This window comes from Onychostruthus taczanowskii, unplaced genomic scaffold (assembly GCF_017590055.1).
Source record: "Onychostruthus taczanowskii isolate IOZ18803 unplaced genomic scaffold, ASM1759005v1 scaffold1, whole genome shotgun sequence".
NCBI classification, from domain to species: Eukaryota; Metazoa; Chordata; class Aves; order Passeriformes; family Passeridae; genus Onychostruthus; species Onychostruthus taczanowskii.
Window position 1 is genome coordinate 5,154,410 of NW_024496525.1, and position 21,637 is coordinate 5,176,046.

General features: G+C 34.5%; 1 protein-coding gene across 2 annotated transcripts in view; it reads right to left on the reverse strand.

Moving 5' to 3' along the window:
* The window catches only part of TTBK2 (tau tubulin kinase 2), a 73,324-nt gene that overhangs the window by 38,076 nt on the left and 13,611 nt on the right, over nt 1-21,637 (reverse strand). For both annotated transcript variants that reach the window (XM_041400771.1, XM_041400683.1), the window contains exons 2-6: nt 14,746-14,905; nt 10,801-10,948; nt 5,127-5,200; nt 3,982-4,122; nt 2,528-2,632 (exon numbers count right to left, since the gene is read on the reverse strand). In XM_041400771.1, the coding sequence (XP_041256705.1) occupies nt 2,528-2,632; nt 3,982-4,122; nt 5,127-5,200; nt 10,801-10,948; nt 14,746-14,814 (537 nt within the window). In that variant the 5' untranslated portion in view covers nt 14,815-14,905. The remainder of the gene's footprint in view (nt 1-2,527; nt 2,633-3,981; nt 4,123-5,126; nt 5,201-10,800; nt 10,949-14,745; nt 14,906-21,637) is intronic.

Genomic DNA, 21,637 nt, shown 5'->3' on the forward strand with positions numbered 1-21,637 from the left:
GATAGAAAAATGTGAGAATAAAGGTGGCATTAGCACTTACAGAAGCAATTACTTAGATTCTGTCTTATTCTTGGTGGATAAATTACAATACATGTCCTTGGCTTTTTTTTTCCCTTTCAAAATCAGTTTTACTGTCATCTGGCTGCTGCAAGCCAAAGGTGATTGTAGATAACCTAATCCAAGGGTGCAAAATGCAAATTCCATGGAGGAAAAAAAACAGTGAAATGGGCTCACAATGCTGGCCCTTCAGCTCTTTATACAGATAGTCCATATGTGACACTCCAAAATGCAATGAAAAACACAGTAAGCACTATGAGTGTTGAAAATATTTTTTTCTTTAAATATTACTTTCTGAAAAGCTTTTTATATTAAATCTGAATTTTTCAAAACAGGATTTAGATAGAAGCAGGTACAGCTGAATGGACTCCCTAGAAGAAAGGTTTTAATGTTGCTAAATCACCACAGAGTCTGACATTAAGATGGGTAGTACAAAGATGAACAACATCTCTGAAAATAACACTGAGATGTTCTAGGAAATAACAGGCATGACATGCAACTCTGGGGAATCCTTCTGTACAGAAAAATGGCATGGAATTAGTTTAAATCATCTTCAAGAAAGGATTTCTTGTTCTAAGTTCTCTGCCTTGACTAGTCTTTCAGTTAAGAAGACTAAGGAGACTCCATAACTCTCCAGGAAAATAAACTGACAACAAGAAACCTTCCCTCCAAACCTGTCAATAACAACTAACAACAGCCTGCTGTGGCTTAACCCCAGCCAGCAACCAAGCCCCACCCAGACACCCACCCACTCCCCACCAGCAAGACAGGGGAAAAGCCAGAAACCTCCTGGTTTGAGATAAAGACAATTAAACAGGGAAAGCAAAACCAGGGTTATAAAAAGCTAATAGTCACCAGGCCAACCTTAACTATGGAACATGTTTTTGTGAAGAGAGCATTATGCTTTTGGAGAACATGCTTCTACGTTATCCTGCATTACATGCAGTATCTGCATAAGAAAGCTAATGAAGCTTAGAAGGACAGACTCAAGGAGAAGCACATAGCACATTTAGTGAAAATATGAATAAATACTCTTAGTAAGCAAGGCCAACAGTTTCGCTGGTCACTATCCAAGAACCATTTCTAACTAAATAACCATTTGCATGCAAAAAAACCCACTATCTTTTTCCCTACCATCACTGCACTCTACAAATATTGATTACAGTGTCAAAAACTTCTAAACAATTTCACTTGAAGAATTGCTTCAGTTATATTATAGGGCACTGCAATGAAAAACAAAAGGTGAGAGGTAGTTTTTACAAAAGAAAGAATATCAAAAATAGTGAATTTTCTGCTATCATTTATTTTTTTCTGGAAGCGTTACCTTTGGTGTGTTTACAGAGAGAATCTTGGGAATTATTTTCTCTTTGAAATTAGAGGTCAGTTCAAAAAACATTATAAGCAGCCAAACATACAGAACACAACAAGAACACTGAGAAATGAAAAAAATAAATAAAACTATTTAAAATGTTTACCTCACCTTTCCAACAGCAGCAGGCACGCTGTTGGTCTCCCCTGCTCTTTGCTTTCATTGCAGTGTCCAGCATTACAGCTGAAGGAATGGAGTACAGCAGAACCCCCCTAATTTACCTCATTAATTCACATACCTCATAATCTGCACACAAAAATCTGACACTTTCCAACTTCATAGGTAAAATAAGAGCGAAAATCCTGAAATCGAGATGGCTTCTACCACTCAATTTGCATCATATTTATAAATATGCTACACAATATTGACTACTACATTATTTGGTGTTCTCACCAAAATGTAAACTAAAGTAACTTAATAAAGAAAATGTTTCTTTTAAACATTACCATGTACAATGGCACTGACTTGCTTATTTTCAAACTTTGGAATTAACAAAACTAACTGCCCACCTGTGAATTAAGGAGGCTCTACTTGCCTAAAATTGTAATTTCTTCATTGATATGCTTTTACCTACAATCTTCTTCAGACTGCATTGCATTGTCAATACAACAACTACATTATTTATGTGCTCTTATATAATATAAATAGTGTCCTGTTTTAGTTATTCAGACTTTCTCTTTCAGATTATATGTATTCAGTTTAGTGTCTGATTTTACATTTTCTCCTCAGTTTTTTGTTGTTGTTGGGTTTTGGGGGTTTTTTAAATGCAATACAAAACAGCAAGTGAAATTGAGCTCTGGTATATTTTTCTGATTTTTATTGAAGACCTATTTATCACTTGATTTTCCAAACCAAATGACAGATTATCCCAAAATATCTTAGATGTACACCTTTGTCTCAAGCCAAAAACCAGAAACCTGACTCATTCCCTACTGCCAATCTTTAAACATAATATATCACATGGCATTTCTGATCTGGGATGGTGTTTGTCAAGCTTACAACAGTTACCAGTTTGATGCAACTCCCACACTTGTCCAGAAGAAAAGACAGCACACTACCACATTCGAGAATTTGGGTTTCAACTGTGAAAAAAAATCTTACTGGTCTGACATCCCCACATGAGTTGGTAAATTGCCGTGCTAAGCCGAAATCCAGCATAAAACACTTCCTACAGGTGCTTGGAAAACGTCCCATTGCGAAGTTTGACTAGGAAGAAAAAGAAATACAGACAGATAACAGATGAATACACACAGGTGTCAATATGTTCACATATTAATACAATAACACAAACAGAAAATTCATATTCTATTTCTCTATCCTTCCATGTTTTCACTTCTACTGAACTCCCAATAAATTTGAAGAAAATGTTGTTAAGAGAAACAGGCATCCAACTTAGCATATCAGAACAGTGGCCTATATTGTCCAAAGAGATTGCCATCTTACTTTATCATGTAGAATATATTACTTTTTAGCAAGAATTTTCCAATCATGTCACCTACTTACAGAATTTCAGCATTGCCTAATTGGTCACAAGGAAAACAAACAGCCAAGGATTTAAAGATTTGAGTTCAGCACAAAGCACCGTTAGCTCCAGCTAATTTTTTCTCACCAATTTCTCTGGACATTCACTGTCTCTATTCACTTTTCCTATTAAATGAAGGCTTAAATGGGGATGGGTCAGGGAGAACATAAGTTTTATAAAAAGTTGCCAGGAAGAAGTGATGCAAATGAAATTTTCCTAATGTACAGAAACTTGTTGGAAGTTTTATGTAAGCATCATTCAGCCTACAGGAAACTTAGCAATATATGTCAGATATAACAAACCATATTTCCGTCTATTGAAAACACAAAGACTTCCTTATTTTTTCCTCATTTAGAAATTCTGACAGTTCAGAGTTCTAATGATATTTGTCATACAGAGCAATATCAAAAACAGATGATTGAATTTCAGGAACAAATTCAAAGAAAAATAGAAAATAGTAAGAACAAAAGCATGATACTATCAGGAAGGCACTCTCCTCATACTAACCTATTAACAATAGATCTAATAAGAATTTTACAATAAAAATAGTTTTCTTATACAGTCTCTCTTTCATTTTCTTGTTTGTTGAAAATACATTAAATACATAAAAACTGCTATTGAAGGACTTATAAATACACTCTACAGTTAGTATCTATTCTTTTGGATTCATCATATCACAATATTAATTGCCATTAGTCAAACACATTATGTCATATCTCATGGCAAATACTCTTGGTTACATGATGCTAAAGATAAGGGTTGGAAGTTTTAATCACAGGAAATTGCAAGGAGGCCTAAACTGGAGACAAAGACTGAAAAATACCAGTTACTCCTGTTACAATCTACAGTTACTCTTGTTGCAATCCAACATTAATGAATAGAAAAAATCTGCCCTATCTGATGAATAAACATTCAATTTTCCATCCCTTCTCATTTTTGCATTTTAGCATCTAGTAGAGAAGCTATTCTTACTTATGCAGCCATCTAATGACCACATCTCATTTGCTTGTTTTGATTTAATGGGCAGACTTACTGGTTTTATGTCCCTGTGCAGGAATCCCACAGAATGAATACTTTCAATAGATTCCAGAATCTGCTTCCCAAGGCGCAAAGTGGTACTAATGGTGAATGTCCCTCGAGATTGGCTACGACGCAGGTCTGCCAAGTTCCGACCCTGATAAAATTAAAAGGACATTTTCATAAAAACATACTAATACCAAGATTCACAGATGCTGTAAAGGCTTCCTACTTCTTCTTTAGTTGTCCATGATTAACCACAAAATACTCTCAATACCTATTTTCACACTTGAAGGTAACACATCTCACGTAAATGTAATGACTGTATGTCCACGAATATCTCCAACACTAAATTTAGAATTTGTTTTTGAAAATACGAACTTAGTACCTTTCTATTCCTAAAAACATGGAACAAACTAGTCCCTATTAGAAGACCCCTACAAACACTATTACTTAAAATTGTATTTTTGTCACTCCCAAAAAAGACCACTGAGAAAATGCTCATGAAGACTTCTTCACACTCACTTCTTTAAGGAAAAGTAGGTAATTTAATTACACATTATATCAAACAGATGAAATATACATTATGTAGGAAATGCAACCCCATGACATTATAGAACTGTTGTTCTTCTAAAATAACAGATGAACAACAGTAGGAACAAGAACACACTTTGTTCAGTATTCATATTAACCAGGATAACAAAGGACATTAACCCCATAACTCTAAGTGCTAAGCACATATTTTTAATAAACAAGTCTTTTAGTAAAATGAAGTGTTTTCTTTTACTTACAGAGGATAGTTTTTCATTTTTATAAGAAAGCCAACAAAATACAGAGACTAATATAATACATTTTAGACTATCATCAAGTGAAGACTTGAAAGGAATGTAAAATATCTCAGAAGACATCACAGTTCACTCTTCTAACAGTCAGGTCTTTTCAGGATGCAAGCTTTCTCCTTTTTGAGAGAATTATGGAAAGGATATAAAAGGAAAAAGGACATGCTCAATTTATGTTCACTTCCTACAATGCATTTTTGATCTTTGGGATTTTTTTCATTTGCTTGTTTAGCATCCTCTAAAATCTCACTGGAATTTTCATATAAACTTGGATAATAAACCTAAATACATAAGCAAACATTGAGCACTTTGATACACTAACCTGCAACTGCATGACCACATAGTTAAATCTGTCATTCCGTCCACATCCTATGAATCTACAGACATGATCTTTTCCTAAGAGAAAAAGAAGCAAATTAGCCAATAATAATGAGATTTTGTGGTTTATTCCTGTAAATAGCTAGTTTATTACTGGAAAGTATGTAAAATAATAAATTAAGCCCCATACAGTTCAATAGCAATAAAACCCAAGTTAGTTCCACCTGCAATTAAAGAGAAGCTTGCTCCCATAACAACAGCTCTCACTCTTCCGTAAGAAAACATGCATGACAACATGCCTAAATGTTCACAAATTGAAGGCATTTTGGACTGGAAAAGGTTATTTTCTTACAAATCTTATGGTTTGTAATAGACAATATTTCTAGCCAATATTCCTCTTTTCTATAAGCTGTGGATGCCATGATGAAAGAAAACAGTAGTACTACTTGTGAGTTATGTTTTATATTAAAAAATTGTAGAAAATGTAATTCAACTAATCCAATTTATTAATATATTTCTCTAGAACACAATCCTTGCTGTTTAGCTACGAAAGATAAATTCAACTCAGGTATACTGAAACAGGAAAAAAAAATCAGATTTTTGTTTAAGCCGATTTTCCTTAAAGCCTCCTCCTGTCCTAAGAGCAAACTGTGAAGAAAACAGGTCAAAAATAATCTCCTTGCTATCCTGCAGTCGTAAATCAAAGCAGAAGATTCCCCAGGTAAATACAGAGAAAAAGGCAAGCCAAAGGCTGCAGCTGCAAACAGAATGGGAATGCAAACCTCTTGTCATTTTGGCACCAGTGTTCATTGACTTGGAGAAAAGCTGTGACCCCTTCTGATCCCACTCTGTCCCATTCTATGACAGAACAGAGAACTGTGGGATTAAAGTTCCTCAGGCCATTTACCTTCCTTTCTCACACCAATGGAAGCTACAGCCAACAGAAAGCTGATGATCTCAAGTGGTTGCTAAAGGCATGTAAAATTTGTGACCTAATATTTCTATCATTAATTTCTTTACCCTTAGGATTACAAGAATGCCATAATCAGGGAACCCCCACTCCTCTCATTCCTGTTTTCAAAATACCATCATGTCTAGCTACAGATCTGAGGGGACTTTTTGCTAATGCCGCACTTTTAGCTCCATCAAAACCCTAAAATTTGACCCTACAGCTTCTAAATGTTTTCAATTCAATTGACAGAAAAGTGGTTGCCTGTTTCTTGCTTCCTCAGGAAGCTGCCTGCCACATCCAATTAAAACAGGTTGGTAGACTCTTTTAAGCAAAGATAATCTGATAGGATTCATCAAAATAATTTATTTTAAAAGACATCTCTACATTTCTGCAAATATGTAAGTGCTAAACTTTAAGCATTGCTGTTTTTTCTCCACTTTTTCCTTCTACCCATTTGTTCAAGTAAGACAGGCAATATTACAGACAGTATAATTTTATGAAGAAAAAGGATTCGTAGCAAATTTATCAAGATGAAATTTTGTATATTCATTGCTGCAGTTTCCATTAATGAAGTCTCATCTCAAATATTTATGATTAATTTTACAGCCATTTGTGGGTATTCTGAAGGAACATCTTCAGAGACACATATATTAGTCAAATTTTATCTGACAAATGCAGTAAATGTCTAAAACTCAGATTAGTCAGAGAAATTCCATTTTGACTGGAGCACCAACTCAGTTTGTGTGGTAAACTTCCTTGAAACCTTGATATAAAATTGAGGAAAAAGGAAGGACAGAAGTAAAACCTGAATACCTTATTCAAATAGAATGATCCTCCACCACTCCAGTGGGGCTATACACACCTACTACAGCCTTTTCCTCAGCAGGAAAACAGTATTTCCTTACACCTGTGAGCTACACTGCTGAGCTGCAGGACAAGAAGATGATGTTAACAGGCTGCAGGGAATAACTCTGCCCTTGAAAAATCTCCTAGGGAGGGTGCTAAGCCTGTGTGCCATTCCTCAGGCTGCTGCACTGTAGCACTACAGCAGCTTTGCAGCCTACATCAGACACAGCCCATCACTAAATTACACTCCAGAGCTGTAAATGAGTGAGGGAGAAGTCTGTAAGGTTGTGTGAGACAGAAACCAACTGAGTGAGTCTCACTCTCACTGAGTGAGATGTGATAAATCTGTCTTCTCCCATCTGACTGTGGGAACAGATGGCCTAACAACATGGTTAAACAAAACAACCATCTGTTGCAGTACATTTCTTTTTTTTAAAAAAAGCAGAAATAAGGAACTTAAGGAGTTAAACAATATTCTGCAACAATAATTAGGAGACAGCAGGGAGAAGAAAAATTAAGATGTAATTGATGACTAAGCTGTAATAAATGGCCATATCAGTGAGTCTAGTCCTCCTTCATAATTAAGAGAGAAGTCATACAATTACTCACATATTCCAGCATGTTTTGCTAGCTCGGAGTCTTAAAAAGGACTTCTTTAAGTTTTTCATTAGTCACTGTACCATAAACAAAGTCACTACTTTTATATACTTCATTATACCACATAGTTATTACTCATTTTACCCCCGCAATAATGACCACACTAGTTCAATTCCAAAAGTTTCTGAAAGTAAAGAATGGTGAGAAATAGTGCATCCCTACACTTCTGCCAACATCTACTCTTATATCAGTTTCACAGTTTCTGTGAAATAAGATTCTAGTACAGATACATTCAAGAACATGTTTATAACCCTAAGAATGTGCCTAGGTCTAGTATAGACTAGAAGAACACACCTGTTCATTTATTCTCTTCTAAAAGTCTGTTTCTTCATAATACTCCACAAACTGTGCAGTATTTTTTAAAATTCAGATCAACACATCAAGAAATTCTTCATCAACACTGCAAGTTCATTGTCTCTCATTACAGAGGAAGCTTTTCAAATATTTGAAATAAAAAGGGTTTTCATGACAATTCTATTCCTTCTTCTCTATGCCCAATGTAACTAGAACACCTTGCAAGAAGAGAACCTAAGCCCTTTGAGAAAAGGAGAGTAATTATATATATACACATACATACATACACACACACCAAAAAGGGATAGAAGAACAAGATAAAAGTTGGTCTCAGAGGATGTATGATAATACAAAGTTGTTACAAAAATATCCTAAAATAACTGTTTACAATTTCACCTGGTCTAAATCTGCATGAACAGAAAAAAATTGTTAAAAATAAGACTAATTTCTGCATGATAAAAAAATCATTAAAGAATAATAATAAAAAATCTTTAAGAAGCAATTATAAAGTTGTTTTCACCATTCTTTCCACATTTCTTGATTTTCCCTGTGCTTCACATTTTTAGCTCTTTCAAAATGAAAACTTGTGAAGGTAAAGAAATTAATGCAAATGGCTCCTAGGAGCAAAGATTTCCTGTTAAACTTAAAATGGTCTCTACCATAACCTTATTTAATAAAAAACCTTCCATGTATGGATAAAAAAAGCTGCATGTAAAACTAAAGTACCGTATCAGTGCAAATTATAAATTGCAATATATGCAAAAGGTTCATTTGACCCATCTCTTCACTAAGTTTGCTTACAGTGTTAAGTGGAAACTTCCACGGCAATGACTGGAGGTCACCTCTAGTATTACTATCACCACATTACCATCAACTTTTTTTTTTCTTTTTTTTTTTTTTTTTTGCTTACAGTGTTAACTGGAAACTTCCACAGCAATGACTGGAGGTCACCTCTAGTGTTACTATCATTACCACCAACCTTTTTTTTCTTTTTCTTTTTTTTTTTGGTGCAAGAGAGCAACAAGATATAAAATGTAAGGAATAATATATTTTGATTGTTTTCTCATAAGAAAGTTTGTCAGAAGTGTTATTTCTAAAGATCTCATACAAAATCTGGTTTTCAGTTATACAAAAGCTTCCATTTATTATTTGCTCAGAAATAATATTGAGATAATAAATAACATAAATATTTATTTGGATAACATATTTTGTGGATTATTTGTCTCGGTGGATGTGTTGGTCATATGTTTCATTGTTCTGTTCCTTCTGTCTAGATGTTTCCCATGATTCAATAGAACCAAAGACTCTTCTGCAGGAAAAGTTGGGTTGTTTGGAATTATAGTTTCCTAACTATTCCTCTGAGAGTATAACTTCTGTAAGGCCCTATGGCAAATTTTCACACAAATATTTTATTATTTCATCAATTTTTTTTTCCACAAGTATTTCAAAAGATAAAAAAAGTTTTGACTACAAAAAAATCCCTTTTCTAATATCTTAACTGAAACTCCACCATACTGTAATTTAGAGTGGAAAGTTAAAATGCACTCCAGTTACACAGTCCTATATAAGGTCATGTTTTCATAAATACATTGGCATTGTAGTGCTGCCAAACTGCAGTGTTTTCTTTCAGCTCTACTAATCTCCTTATCATTTAGTTGTCTCATCTATACCATTTTAAGGACCGTTGGCATTGTAAAATAGAATCAAGCTCATGTGTGCAGAAAAAAACCCACAAAGTCTTGGGAAAATTAACTCTGAGCTTTTAAAAACACCAGGAGTTATGGAGTATTTTGTTCTTCAAAACTCACTGTCTTTAGGATACTTTCTTTCAAGAACCCTGACAAATGTTTTCCAAACTTTCAATTGGCAATATTGAAATTTACTATTCATCTTTGGACTAGAAACTTTAAAATTCTAAGAAAATCTCCCTGCTCAGCTATATAATACTAGATGTTTTAGTGAAACCCTTGAAACAGATAAAAGCGTAGGAACAGTTTGTTACCATCATAACATGTGACATGCTTGCCCTCTTAAATCTATAGAGGCTGTCAATTCCTGCTGCAGTGTGACCTTTACAGCACATTAGGCTGCACCATATGTCATGCAGACTTTGTTTTATTCAAAATAAGAGTTCGGAAAAACTGGGCTGCTGACAGGAATGCATGTATTATTCAAAATCTTACAGATTAAAAATAATAATTTTCAAAGAAAAAAGTCACTGTTTAATCTTTCTTTCTGTAATCTCATGTTCTAAAAAGCAATGAAGAGAAGCCACTGCATATTTCTCTGTATTGATAGCTTCATTAAAGTATCTAAAGCTACAGAAAGTTTGACTATTTAAACTCTGGTTCAAGGATATGAACCCTGGAAGTATTTCAGGATTTTACATGCCAGTAGTTTTCTCATACAAGTTACAGTACTTTAAAGTTGGGGCTTTTGCTCATGGGAATTTTTTTAAGTATGTTTCCTATTTCAATATCAGAATTCTCAGCAATACCTGCAAGCAAAGAAAACAAATATTCTTAACACATATGCTATGTGAAGAACCCTCAAATACTCAATGCTGCATAATACTGAAAAATAAAATCTTAGAAGAAAAAATAAAAACAAGAATAACAGCAAAGTCTAGAGCAAAAAACAAAGAGAAGATATGGATTCAGAATAAAGTAAATCTGTGCCGAGATTTTTGCAGCAATTGAATTATTTTTATTGTTCATTTAATTTTCATTTCATCCCATTTCAAACAAAAGCTTCACTGTAACAAAACTTTCAGAATCTGAAAGAGCTTCTATTCCACTTTTAATAATAATTAACCAAGAACATGAAGAATACAGGAAATATTGACTAAAAATATTATTATGATTACAATTATTTTTTAAAGAAGATACACTGACATTCTACTCCTTGCATATCCAAGGTGTAGCCCTACCTTGCAGCTTCTTCAACACAGCTACTTCCATTTTCAGCACTTGCTTTGGCTGCTGAGCTGATTCCACCTTCAGTGCAACATTTTCCCGAGTAAGCAAGTCCAGTGCATCGTAAATTTCTCCAAATCCTCCACCTCCTATTTTTCTCAACTATATTGGGGAAAAAGAAAGAATAAAAACATATTTTAAAGAGTGGAGAAGAAAGAAGTATTGCTGTTTTATTTTCTTTGTTCTGCCTGTCATACTGCAAACCCTGTTGTATTACAAATAGATTTTCAAATAATAATTATATCCTTCAGTACATAAAAGAGCTACTGAATAATTGACCAAGGTATGGCTAACCAGTTTGGAAGAGAACACACCTGATCCCCATCTGCACTATTGTATATAACATAATAGAAGAGTGCAGTAGAATTCCCAGCATGAATCTGGGCAAAGTCAGCATGCTGAATAAAGTCTTTCCTCAAATAGTCACACACAGCCCAGAGATCTTCAAATACAAATGCACAGTGACATTTTTAAAATACACCATCTTTTTCTCTTTTCAGAAATACACTGAACAATAACGGTATAAAGTCATACAAGTTTTTGGACTTCCTGAAAAGAGACAGTATTTTCTATTATATGGAGTGACTTACACACAGCAGCTAAATCATAAATATGAGAAATGGCTAAGATTATCTTTGAATATACATCTCAATTGTTACACACATTCACTTACAATTCACCTATATCATTCTTGTTAACAGACAGACTCAAGACACTTGCAGCACTAAAAGTTTCATCTCTGCAAGAAAGAGGTAAAAAGAATGTTCATGGCATGCTAATTAGTTTGCACTACCTTCAGAGCAAATATTAAAAGCTGGTTTTTTCACTCTGCTTTAAGTGGCCACATGGAACAGACACTACTTTGGTTTTCAATATCAAAAATGTCAATGTTGTTTCACAAAATGCCTCCCCTGGCTAACATTCTAAAGCTGATAAAAGAGAAAAGGAGACAAAAAAAAAAACTTACCCTAAGACTAGCATGGTTTTCTAAATGTCATCTGAAAACATACAGTTGCTAACATTATACGACTACACTGCATAAAATGTCATCTAAACTGTCCAGGGTTCTAGAGAGCAGCAATATGCTGACCTATCTTCAGATTCTGAAAAGTAATCTAATGTCTCCTAATTAACACCATCAGACATTTGACTGAGCAGGAAAAACATTTTTTAAAATAGCCTAGACTCTATAAATAAATTAGAAGATGACAGATAACACATGAATGTTCAGCACAGTACAAGCACACCAGTGAGAATACATGGTGAATAAGGTGAGAGGAAAAGAAAAGAGGTGACACAGCCTTCCTCACCCCCTTACAAATGTAGACATGTTAGTCATCTAACTTCATTTACCAGCTTTGAAAAATGGCCAGACCATGAAAGACTGCCTCTGAAAGCATTGTTTCTCTGCATGTGTGCTTAAAAGAAATTTAAAGCAAACAAAACCACGAACACCGTAACAAAATAAACAGATCAATTTATATCCTCAGCTAAAGTATACCAGAATCATTAACATACACCCAATAATTACACCACTCAGTAATTCCAGGCCCAAATTGACCTCTCTTTGATTGCAGAAAAAAATACTTTCCACGTCCTTTGTCACCAAGTCACACACATTCAACAATGAGTCCATGTTTTCCTTGGTCTTTTTTTTGCTGCCAGCATCCCTACAGAAGCTTTTCTTGTTGCTTTTCGCATCCTTCACCAGTCACAACTGCCAGCTGAGCTCTGGCCTTCCCATATATTCATCACACAGAGGCAACGTTTCCATGGTAATCTTGGCAGCCCATCCCTGTGTCCACTTTCTGTTCACTTGCATTTTGCTCGCCAGTTCACACAGGTGGTGACCACTCAGCCACACTGGTCTCCCACCACACCTGCTCAACATCTTTTACCTTGATGAGGACCACATTGCCCTTGTTTACATCTGCATTACAATATCCCACTTTGTTCATTCGTTTCAGCCTTCTCTTTTTGCATTCAGGATCTCACACCCCAAACTCTTTCCATTCTCTCTTTGACTTCTGTGTCTTTATATGCTTCCAGGCTAAAGCATACAATTTCCAACAAGTTTTATCTTGGTACCTTTGCTTACACTAGATATTGAATGTCATTCTCAAAGATATAAAAAGTCAGTTATCATTACAAGCAAGTCTCTCCAAGTCGGGATTCTAATAAATGTTTCAAAGTCAAAAAAGAGGCATGAAGAAAAGCATCAACAAAGGATAAAAGTGAATGCTAACAGACACCACTAGAGAAGAGGGCTGTCGCTGGGGAAAAAATATTTTATAATATTTTTATGCTTACTTTTCAAAATGGAATAACCCTAAATAATGTCTAGGTTAAAATTAAATTTAATTGAACATATTTTTTTTTAAATGTTCGTGTCCAAAAATTTTAGATATGGTTTTCACAACTGCAATGAACAAGGTCCTCAGCAGCAAAAAAATCCAAAAACTGCATTTCAGTTTCTTCTGCTGGGAGACAGTCCTATGAAATCCTGAATTCAGGAAGTCTATCACCTTAGATGCCATCAAGAAATCCTTAATGTTTGCTACAGAAGATAAGAAATTGAAGAGTTACCCACAGAAAATACTTGGCACTCATCTTCCTGTAATACTATATCTGGAAAACATGTAAGTAAAAATGTATAATTACGTGAAACGAACTTCAGCCTACTTTCAAAATTTTCCAGAAGACACTTATGTCATCAGCAGTCTTCATTACATAGGAAAGAAAATAAACCCGAAGAAAACACAGCCACTGTTGCACACATCAGACAAGTGGTTTTGTGGCTAGTGATATGTGTGTTATTGTCTATTGTATTTTGTATATTATTGTATTTTAAATGGTATTTTATACTATTTGATCTGAATCAAGATTATGCTTTCTGCTTTTACTTCACTGCTGTATTGAGATTAAATATAAGAAGATATTTTACAAATACTTATACTCCAGAGATAGCTATTTAGGTTCTATTTACCCAAAAGGAAACACAAAGATTTCCTATACAAAGTTAGTATCAGCTTCCTGCATATTTAACTGAAAGATAGGGCACAAGACCGTTGAAACAATTCTCTCTTATTAATTTAAAATTAATGATGAATTTCTATCTTCCATGTTGTGTCTTACAGTTCAAAAAAACTTGAAATAATATAAAGTGAGCAATTCAGAATCCATTCACAGCCTACTACACACACACACAGATACTCTAAATGTTCTATTGTGAACTGGCCTTTTTTAAATTCCAAGTGAAAAAAACCAAAGTGATCAGAGGAATGGAGAAGGAGCTACAAGAACTCAGCCTGTTTCTCCCAGCAGAAATAGCTTCAACTGGATACTATTTCCCTCAAGATGCAAATCAAGGATATGAACAGCAAAAAGGAACAGAGCTATTTATGGCAAAGCCAATGCTGGCATACAATCAAATGAATACAAATCAGCTGAGAATAAATCTATGCTATAAAATCCAACAAACAAAAGGAAGCGCAGCAAGGCCCTGAAAGACCTTCCTATAAGGAGTAACATATCTCACAAACCTACTAGTTTCAGGGGAGGGCTTCTGACTGATCTCCAAAACAGACTGACATAATCACTGGCTGATTGGGTTCAATATACTAACAGTACTCTTCCAGTTGTGCTAGGATCAGGCACTGCACTGGGATTTAAGAGCTCTCCTAGGTCCTTATCAGAAAAAAAAATAACCCACTTTAAATCCTCATAACTTTTTTTTAAAGTAGGGTAAGAGAAACAAGTAGTTTTAAAGCTCATTCACAATTACTTTAAGTACTAAGCAAAATATCTCACAAGATTTTTCAAATTAATTACAAAGCACAAACCGCTTCTTTCTAAAAACCTCTCAAAGAAGATACAGGATTGCAGGAAGGCATACTCACCACCTTCCATCTTTCTTTGACCAATATTCCCACACTGAGGATGTCAGGCTGATCCCCTCCTCCACTCATTGCAACCTCCAGAGGTGATGGAGCTGCTATGCAAAGTCTGCGTCAGTAGAAACCATCCAGATCCCAGGAATGGCTTCCATTTAACCAGTCACTGCAGAAACAGAGCAGAACTCAGTGATTAACAGAATAACAAGAAATACAGCAGAAGTTGTGTTTCTCACCCAGCACCTTAGCTATTTTTTGTATCCCACAGTAAGTAATGTTGAAATTTTAGTCAGTTTCCAGTACATAAAAAAATTCAAGGATAGCCTTCCTTAATTTTCCAACTTGCTCTCTCCCGAATCTCCAATACCAATCTCAATATAGAACTAATGAACTTAAACATTTTCAGTGGTATATTCCACAAGCAGTTTCAAATTGCTGCAAGGTATAATTACATTTAAACTTAATTTTAATAATCCTTTTTTAAATTAATAACTAATTAAATAACCTAATTAATAATTTATTAAATAATTGTTTGATTAATTTATAGTAATATATAACAGCATTAAAATAATATTAACCAAAAAATTACAATGTTAAAAATAGATACGTAAATTTCAGTTGCACTGCATACAGACTACTTCACATTTTACAATGTGTTTCACATAGCTAGGATTATTTCTGATTAAATACATCTTAAGTACAATTATCTCAGGCTATAAACAGCTGTTTTTGGTAAGGCAAAAACCCTGTCTTTGGTAATTTTGACAGTTTACTTTTTAAAATTTTCTGGTTTTAGTAATCATTGCTGAATTGGATTATAGATAGTATTATAAAAAATTGTACTTTGGAGATTAACATATCCATAATGGCTCCCATCAGCAAATACTACAACCAAATAAAAGCTTATTTCAATTCTTTGAGCTTTTCTAGAACTGTGCTTATTGTTATACTGGTGTAATTATACAAATGTAACTCTTTGTATAAGCCCTCTTATCTAAAGACAATACTCTTTGAAAAGTATATTTGCTTTAGGTCATTTCTATGGCTTTCAAAATAGCATAACTGCAAGTGAACAATGCTTCTCTCCCTGAATCAGCACACAAATGATATGCAAAATTGGTAAAATCATTCTGATTTAAATCAGCAGTATGGCCTTCCATGTGGCTAACTGCCAGTCTTACTACTGGGACTAAATTATGCTTTTTTAGTAAACACTCCACTGCTTGAACAACCTGGATTTTGAAGACAAACATCTGTTTGACACAGCAGAAACTGTGGTTGTTTCCATGTTCTCTGATATTTCTTTTTCATATTATATTTACACCTTTTTGGTTAAATTGGAGCCGCTGCTTGAACAACCTGACTTTTGAAGACAAACATTTGTGTGACACGGCAGAAACTGTGGTTGTTTTCCATGTTCTCTGATATTTCTTTTTCATATTATATTTACACCTTTTTGGTTAAATTGGACATTATGACAGTTGAACCAACTCCAGATAAAACAAATCCCTCTGGAGAAACATTAAGTTGAGCATCTAAATTTACACCCAATAAGAGTGGATTACATGCCTGTAAAGGAGTGTCCATTCAGAATACAGAGCCTAAATTGGTTTAATTCAAACAAATGAAGGGAAACCAAATTAAGCTTGTGTATTGTGAGTACAGCATCCATCCTGCAATTTAATCAGGTTGAACTAAACAGATTCAAATTCTACTGGTGATAGTAAATTCTCCCCTGCAGATAAGGTCAAAATTCTAAAAAGAACTAGAGCCATTTATGTAAACCCCTTAACATTACTAACCACTGACCACACTCACTGTCCTTTCTAACAGAATTATCATAACACAGTCAGGAACAAAGATTAAACAAAAACCCACCAAGGAAGGGGAAAAGGTCTATTTCCAAAATTATATGCTTAAAGCACATGGAGTGGCTTTTCCCCTTTTCCCCATTTTAACTCAAATGTTTGCTTCTCTTTCCACCACCTGCCAGTTACATCGAAGCATGGGTTGGTCTTGACAAATAAATTGTAAAATTCTATACTGGGACTTCAAGAGGGTATATTTTTTCCTGATATTTGCTTAAAACAAGTGAAACTATTCATCTCACCAGAGTAAAATCTAAAATCGCAAGTAAGATTCTTGCTGAAGCTTTCGAACATGAGCAAAATTCATCACCTGTAGGAAAAGTAGATGCTTTATTGAATCAAAGATATGGCTGTTCAAAGTTTTTTGTTAATTCTGCTATCAGCCTTGACTTGATACTTTTTTTTAAATACATTTAAATTCACAATTTATAGTCACAACTCTAACAAGTATTTCTGAAAGCTATGCATTTGTGGATTCTTGAGCAGACTGACAGAGCACCAGCAACTGGCCAGAATGCAAAGGTCCAACACATACATTCAAAGAACCACCCTGTATTTTAAGAATTGTTGTAGAAGTACACTATTACTGCATGTAATATCTGCATGGCCAGGGTAACAAAATCTTCATTTGTACACAATTCCTCAATCCTATTCTAATACACTAATTCCTTGTTAAATCTCTCATCATCCTAGATCATTACAAAGCAACTGTATCTATTCTATATCATCAAACCCAGGTATTCAAAGCAATAAAACGCCAGGACCCATTGAACTGTCATGCCTGGGAGGGAAAAGTTCTCTGGTGAACCCCTGAAGACAAGGTGCTAAGCTACTCCTGAAGGTTAATAAGTAACTGCAAGCATTACAAACATGTTGGAGTCAAATTGAAAAGTCCTGGTTTTTTCAAGACTTCAAATAAAGCAGAAGAAGGATTCAGTGACAAATTTCAAGGCTAGAAGGCTTGAAATTGGTCCAAACCTTCACCTGATCAGGCCACTTCATAACTTCAGCCCCTTTCAGTGAATTAGCACACACTAATATGTAAGACTCCAAATGTTCTTCACTGCTAATATGTTCCAGTATGTTTCTTTCCTCACAATAAACCTAAGTTGTTTTGTTTCAAGGTTTAATGCATTTCATTTTAACTTTTTACCACACAACTTGGTTACAGTTTTGGTAACCAAATTCCATTTCCAGTCATTTCACTTCATTTAAACATCTAAACATACTTTGTTAACTTCACGTAAATTAATACATTTAGCTTTAAGCCTTCCTCCATAGCCATGGGTTTTTTAGATGATCCTCCTTCAAAACCCCTCCCCTTACTCCACATTTTTCTCGTGGTATGAACAGCAACATTGAGTTAGACATCCACACTGAATTAGACTCTATCATACCAATTCCTAATATGGAGAAAAGTTTTTCATATTACTTCTTTGTGATAGAAGTCTTATTTCCCTAATTTAAGTCTGAAAATGCTTTATACTTTTGCTAAAACACAACACTATCAGATGCTTATACACCTCCATTCTCACACTCAGGCATTGCTACAAGAGTATGGTTTTTAAAGACCTTAATCACAATGTGATCTAGGCAGAGTTTCATTGCTCTGATGTGTTCTCTAATGGTCTTAACACTGTATAATCTGCAAATCTGTTAATTATTGATGTACTGCAGTGGATAAATATCTTTATATTCCTTACCTAGTAACAGATAACATGTTTTCTAGTAGGTGCAATTTTGATTACAATCACCTTTCCCAAATTTATACAGAAGAAAAGGACATTACTAGAGACTTAAAGGACTTTTGGACAGATATAAATATCCATTCTTTGGAGGTGGTTCTCAGGTCAGGATTGAAACTGAAATTTCTCTGAATTTGGAAGGATTTGAATTCAGACTGACTGGCCCATTCCACATTTCACAGATGAATCAAAGACTCATAAAAGTAAATACAGTTGCGTTTGTATTACTGAAATACACTGTTTTCAGCATAGCTCTTTAACAGGCTACAATGCTGTTAAGAATTTAAGAAAGCTCCAGCATGTTCTGTATTCTACTGAAGCAGATGAATAATTAATGACACACAGTTAAGGTGCAAGCTTTCCCTTACTCATTCAGCAGATGAATCCTTTAGCAGTGCAGTTTTTAGGTGGCAGTAAGGCTATTTTCAGCAAAACAAACATGTCGCTACAATTCTCCTAAAAAAGTAACAGCCACTCTAATTGTGATATATATCATTAAATTCTGTATTCATGAACTCATCAGTTTTCTTACCAGATCAGTTTTTCACTTCAGAGGCACTTTTCAAGATAACACAACTACAATGAAAGACAATTAGCCCTCTGTCAAATTTATTTCCAGGTGAGAGGTCATGGAGTAACTAGGAGAACACAGTGAGGATAGACTGTTCCTCATAAGCCTTTGCTGGGAACTCATTACAGTATAAAACAAGAACAGGTAAAGGAGCATTAGAGCTAATATCCAGAATGCTGTACAGACATCCATTATTTAACACCCTTCTATCCACTTTAACTGATTTTAACTACACATTAGCAAAAGATGAATATACTCCATCCAAGTACACTAAGAGATTATATAGTATTTGAAAATAACAGTGCAAAATATCCAGAAAAAAGGCAATCCTTTAATGTAATTTGTGTGCATGTAGATAATTCCCTTAGAGACAACGTAAACTGAAGCCAACCACTGCTTACCAGCCTTTATAGATGTTTAAATTCAGGCCTAAGGCTGAGAAAGTAGCACAGACAATTTTGGCTGAATGGAGGTACTGTAAGTTCCAGGACAAAGCAAGGGAGCACAGACTTCTGTTCCATAGAAAGGAATACACACCCTGTTGCCTCCACTATGAAATAGTATCAACCTTTTGCTATTAGGAACTCTCTGAGCATTCTAGGAGTTCTACCTGCCTGCCTTCAGCTCATTCAATAAAATAGTAAATTAACTGGAATCTACCTAAGATGGTTTCCATTTCTGTATTTTCTATTTTTAAGCACAGCTTAAGGAACAAAGAACATTTTAAAAGGCCAGCATAAAGAGAAAATCAGGGCAGGAAATGTTTAAAGGTCCTAATTTCACCACATTTGCAGTAAATTCCACTGTCTTAGAAAGGCTAATAACATGCTGAAATTGTTAATTCTAGGGATAGAAATTATTTAAATGCATCTATTTGAACATGCAAACTAGAAAGTCATCCTACACTTAAACCTGAATATTTTCTAAATACATCCATTAAAAGCTGGCGTTTTGAAAATCATCATTCATCACATCAATGAGAAAACTGAATTTAAAACCTTGACTTAAATTTCCAACTGTACTGGTTGTGAAGAAAATCTTTTTTAAAATTCAACACAGAACCAATGTAATTTTAGGTTTTCCTTTCTCAAGTGCTTGGGTGCCAAAAAAACTCATCACCATTTGCAGATTACAGGTGTGAAAAGCTCCCAACTGCCTTGTGTGCTATTGCCAAAGAGTCTGTATTTCCTTCTGGCAACTTCTGCAGTTGTTATTACAAAGGTGGCGAAATTTTCTCAGTTGGAAGATAGAGTTACAAATATAACGTTTAGTTTCAAGTTTTATTTTAAATATATATATATATATTTCAAGCTACCACGCTATTTTCAGTTTGCAAGAGAATTCAGTACAAAAATATTATGAAAACCCAAGTAAGGCAATGTTTATCAAACTAGTGTATTATCTTCCACTGAACCAACTAATTCATGTAGCAAAACCATACAAGTTTTAGGCACGCAAAACACTCTTCAAGTCCAAAACAGAATTTACAACTTGAAAATTAAATTGGACTTAAAAGCATTTGCACTGAAGTAAACTTCAGTATTTCTTGATCAGACCGACTGAAATAAGGGGTACTCTATATCTTACCATAGAGAAAGGAAAGCATCTGCATGCACATGACAGGGAGAGATTATACGGTTGTGACACCTATCAGAGAAACATAATGTAATTTATTACCTTTAGAAAAACAGAAAAATTCAGTCAAGGGAGAATTAGTATGAGTTATATATCAAAAACTCTATTTAATCCATGACATTTTTGCCATGGTATTTTTCAGATGCTTGAGTTAATTTCCTAATTTGATCAGTCCCACTAGAGCACAAAGGCTTATGTCAGAAAAAGAGAGAGAATAGAAGTTAGCTGTAGGGATACAGGGAAGGGCTGGACAACTGTGTTGCTTTCAACTGAAACCAGTTGTTAACTTCAACCTCAGGTGCAAAGCCTTTAATACTATTATGAAAACCTAACCCTTGGGGAAGTGAAATTAATTCTCAGTTTTTTCCCACAACTCTGAGTGAGTTCCAAATCAAAAAGAGGATTGTGAAACCTTGTTAATTGCTCAAAAATTAAATTTAAAACCCTAAAAGTGTCACTTGTTTAAAAAAAAAAAAAAAAAAAAAGCTGTATTTCTGTGTCTTAGATTCACTAAGACTGTTGTGGTATTAACAACAAATGTAAATAGAGCTAGAACCATGGATTTTTGCTATAAAAATTTGTTTTACTTCTCAAGTCTTCTTCAAAGAAACCTGAAAATGGAAAGTCAGTTCTGTAATTACCTTAATTATACAAGGTTTTACAATAATTTTTTAAGATCCTAGGAAAATTTTCATTGTAGGAAAGTGGTAGTGAAGTGTGGTTTTGAACAAAGACAGCTTGAAGTCAAACAATTAAGATATTTTAAACAGTGGCACAGTGTTATAATATCAAACTAATTACAGTCTGGATTTATCAGCAAAATTCAAATCTTTGCTTCCAGTTTTTTGAAATGTTGGAATAGTAAGTCATCCTCTTAGGACAAACTCAGAATATTAATAGTTCACCATTTATATTCCAAGGAATAACACAAATTGATCTTTTGAGATGCTCCAAACTATTGACCTTTTGACTAGTACCATATATTATTTCATAAAGCCATTTTCTCAGAAAGGAAAAATATAAATGCCCAGCACATGCATACAACACACAGCTAGAGGAGACAAGAAGGCAAGCAGTCC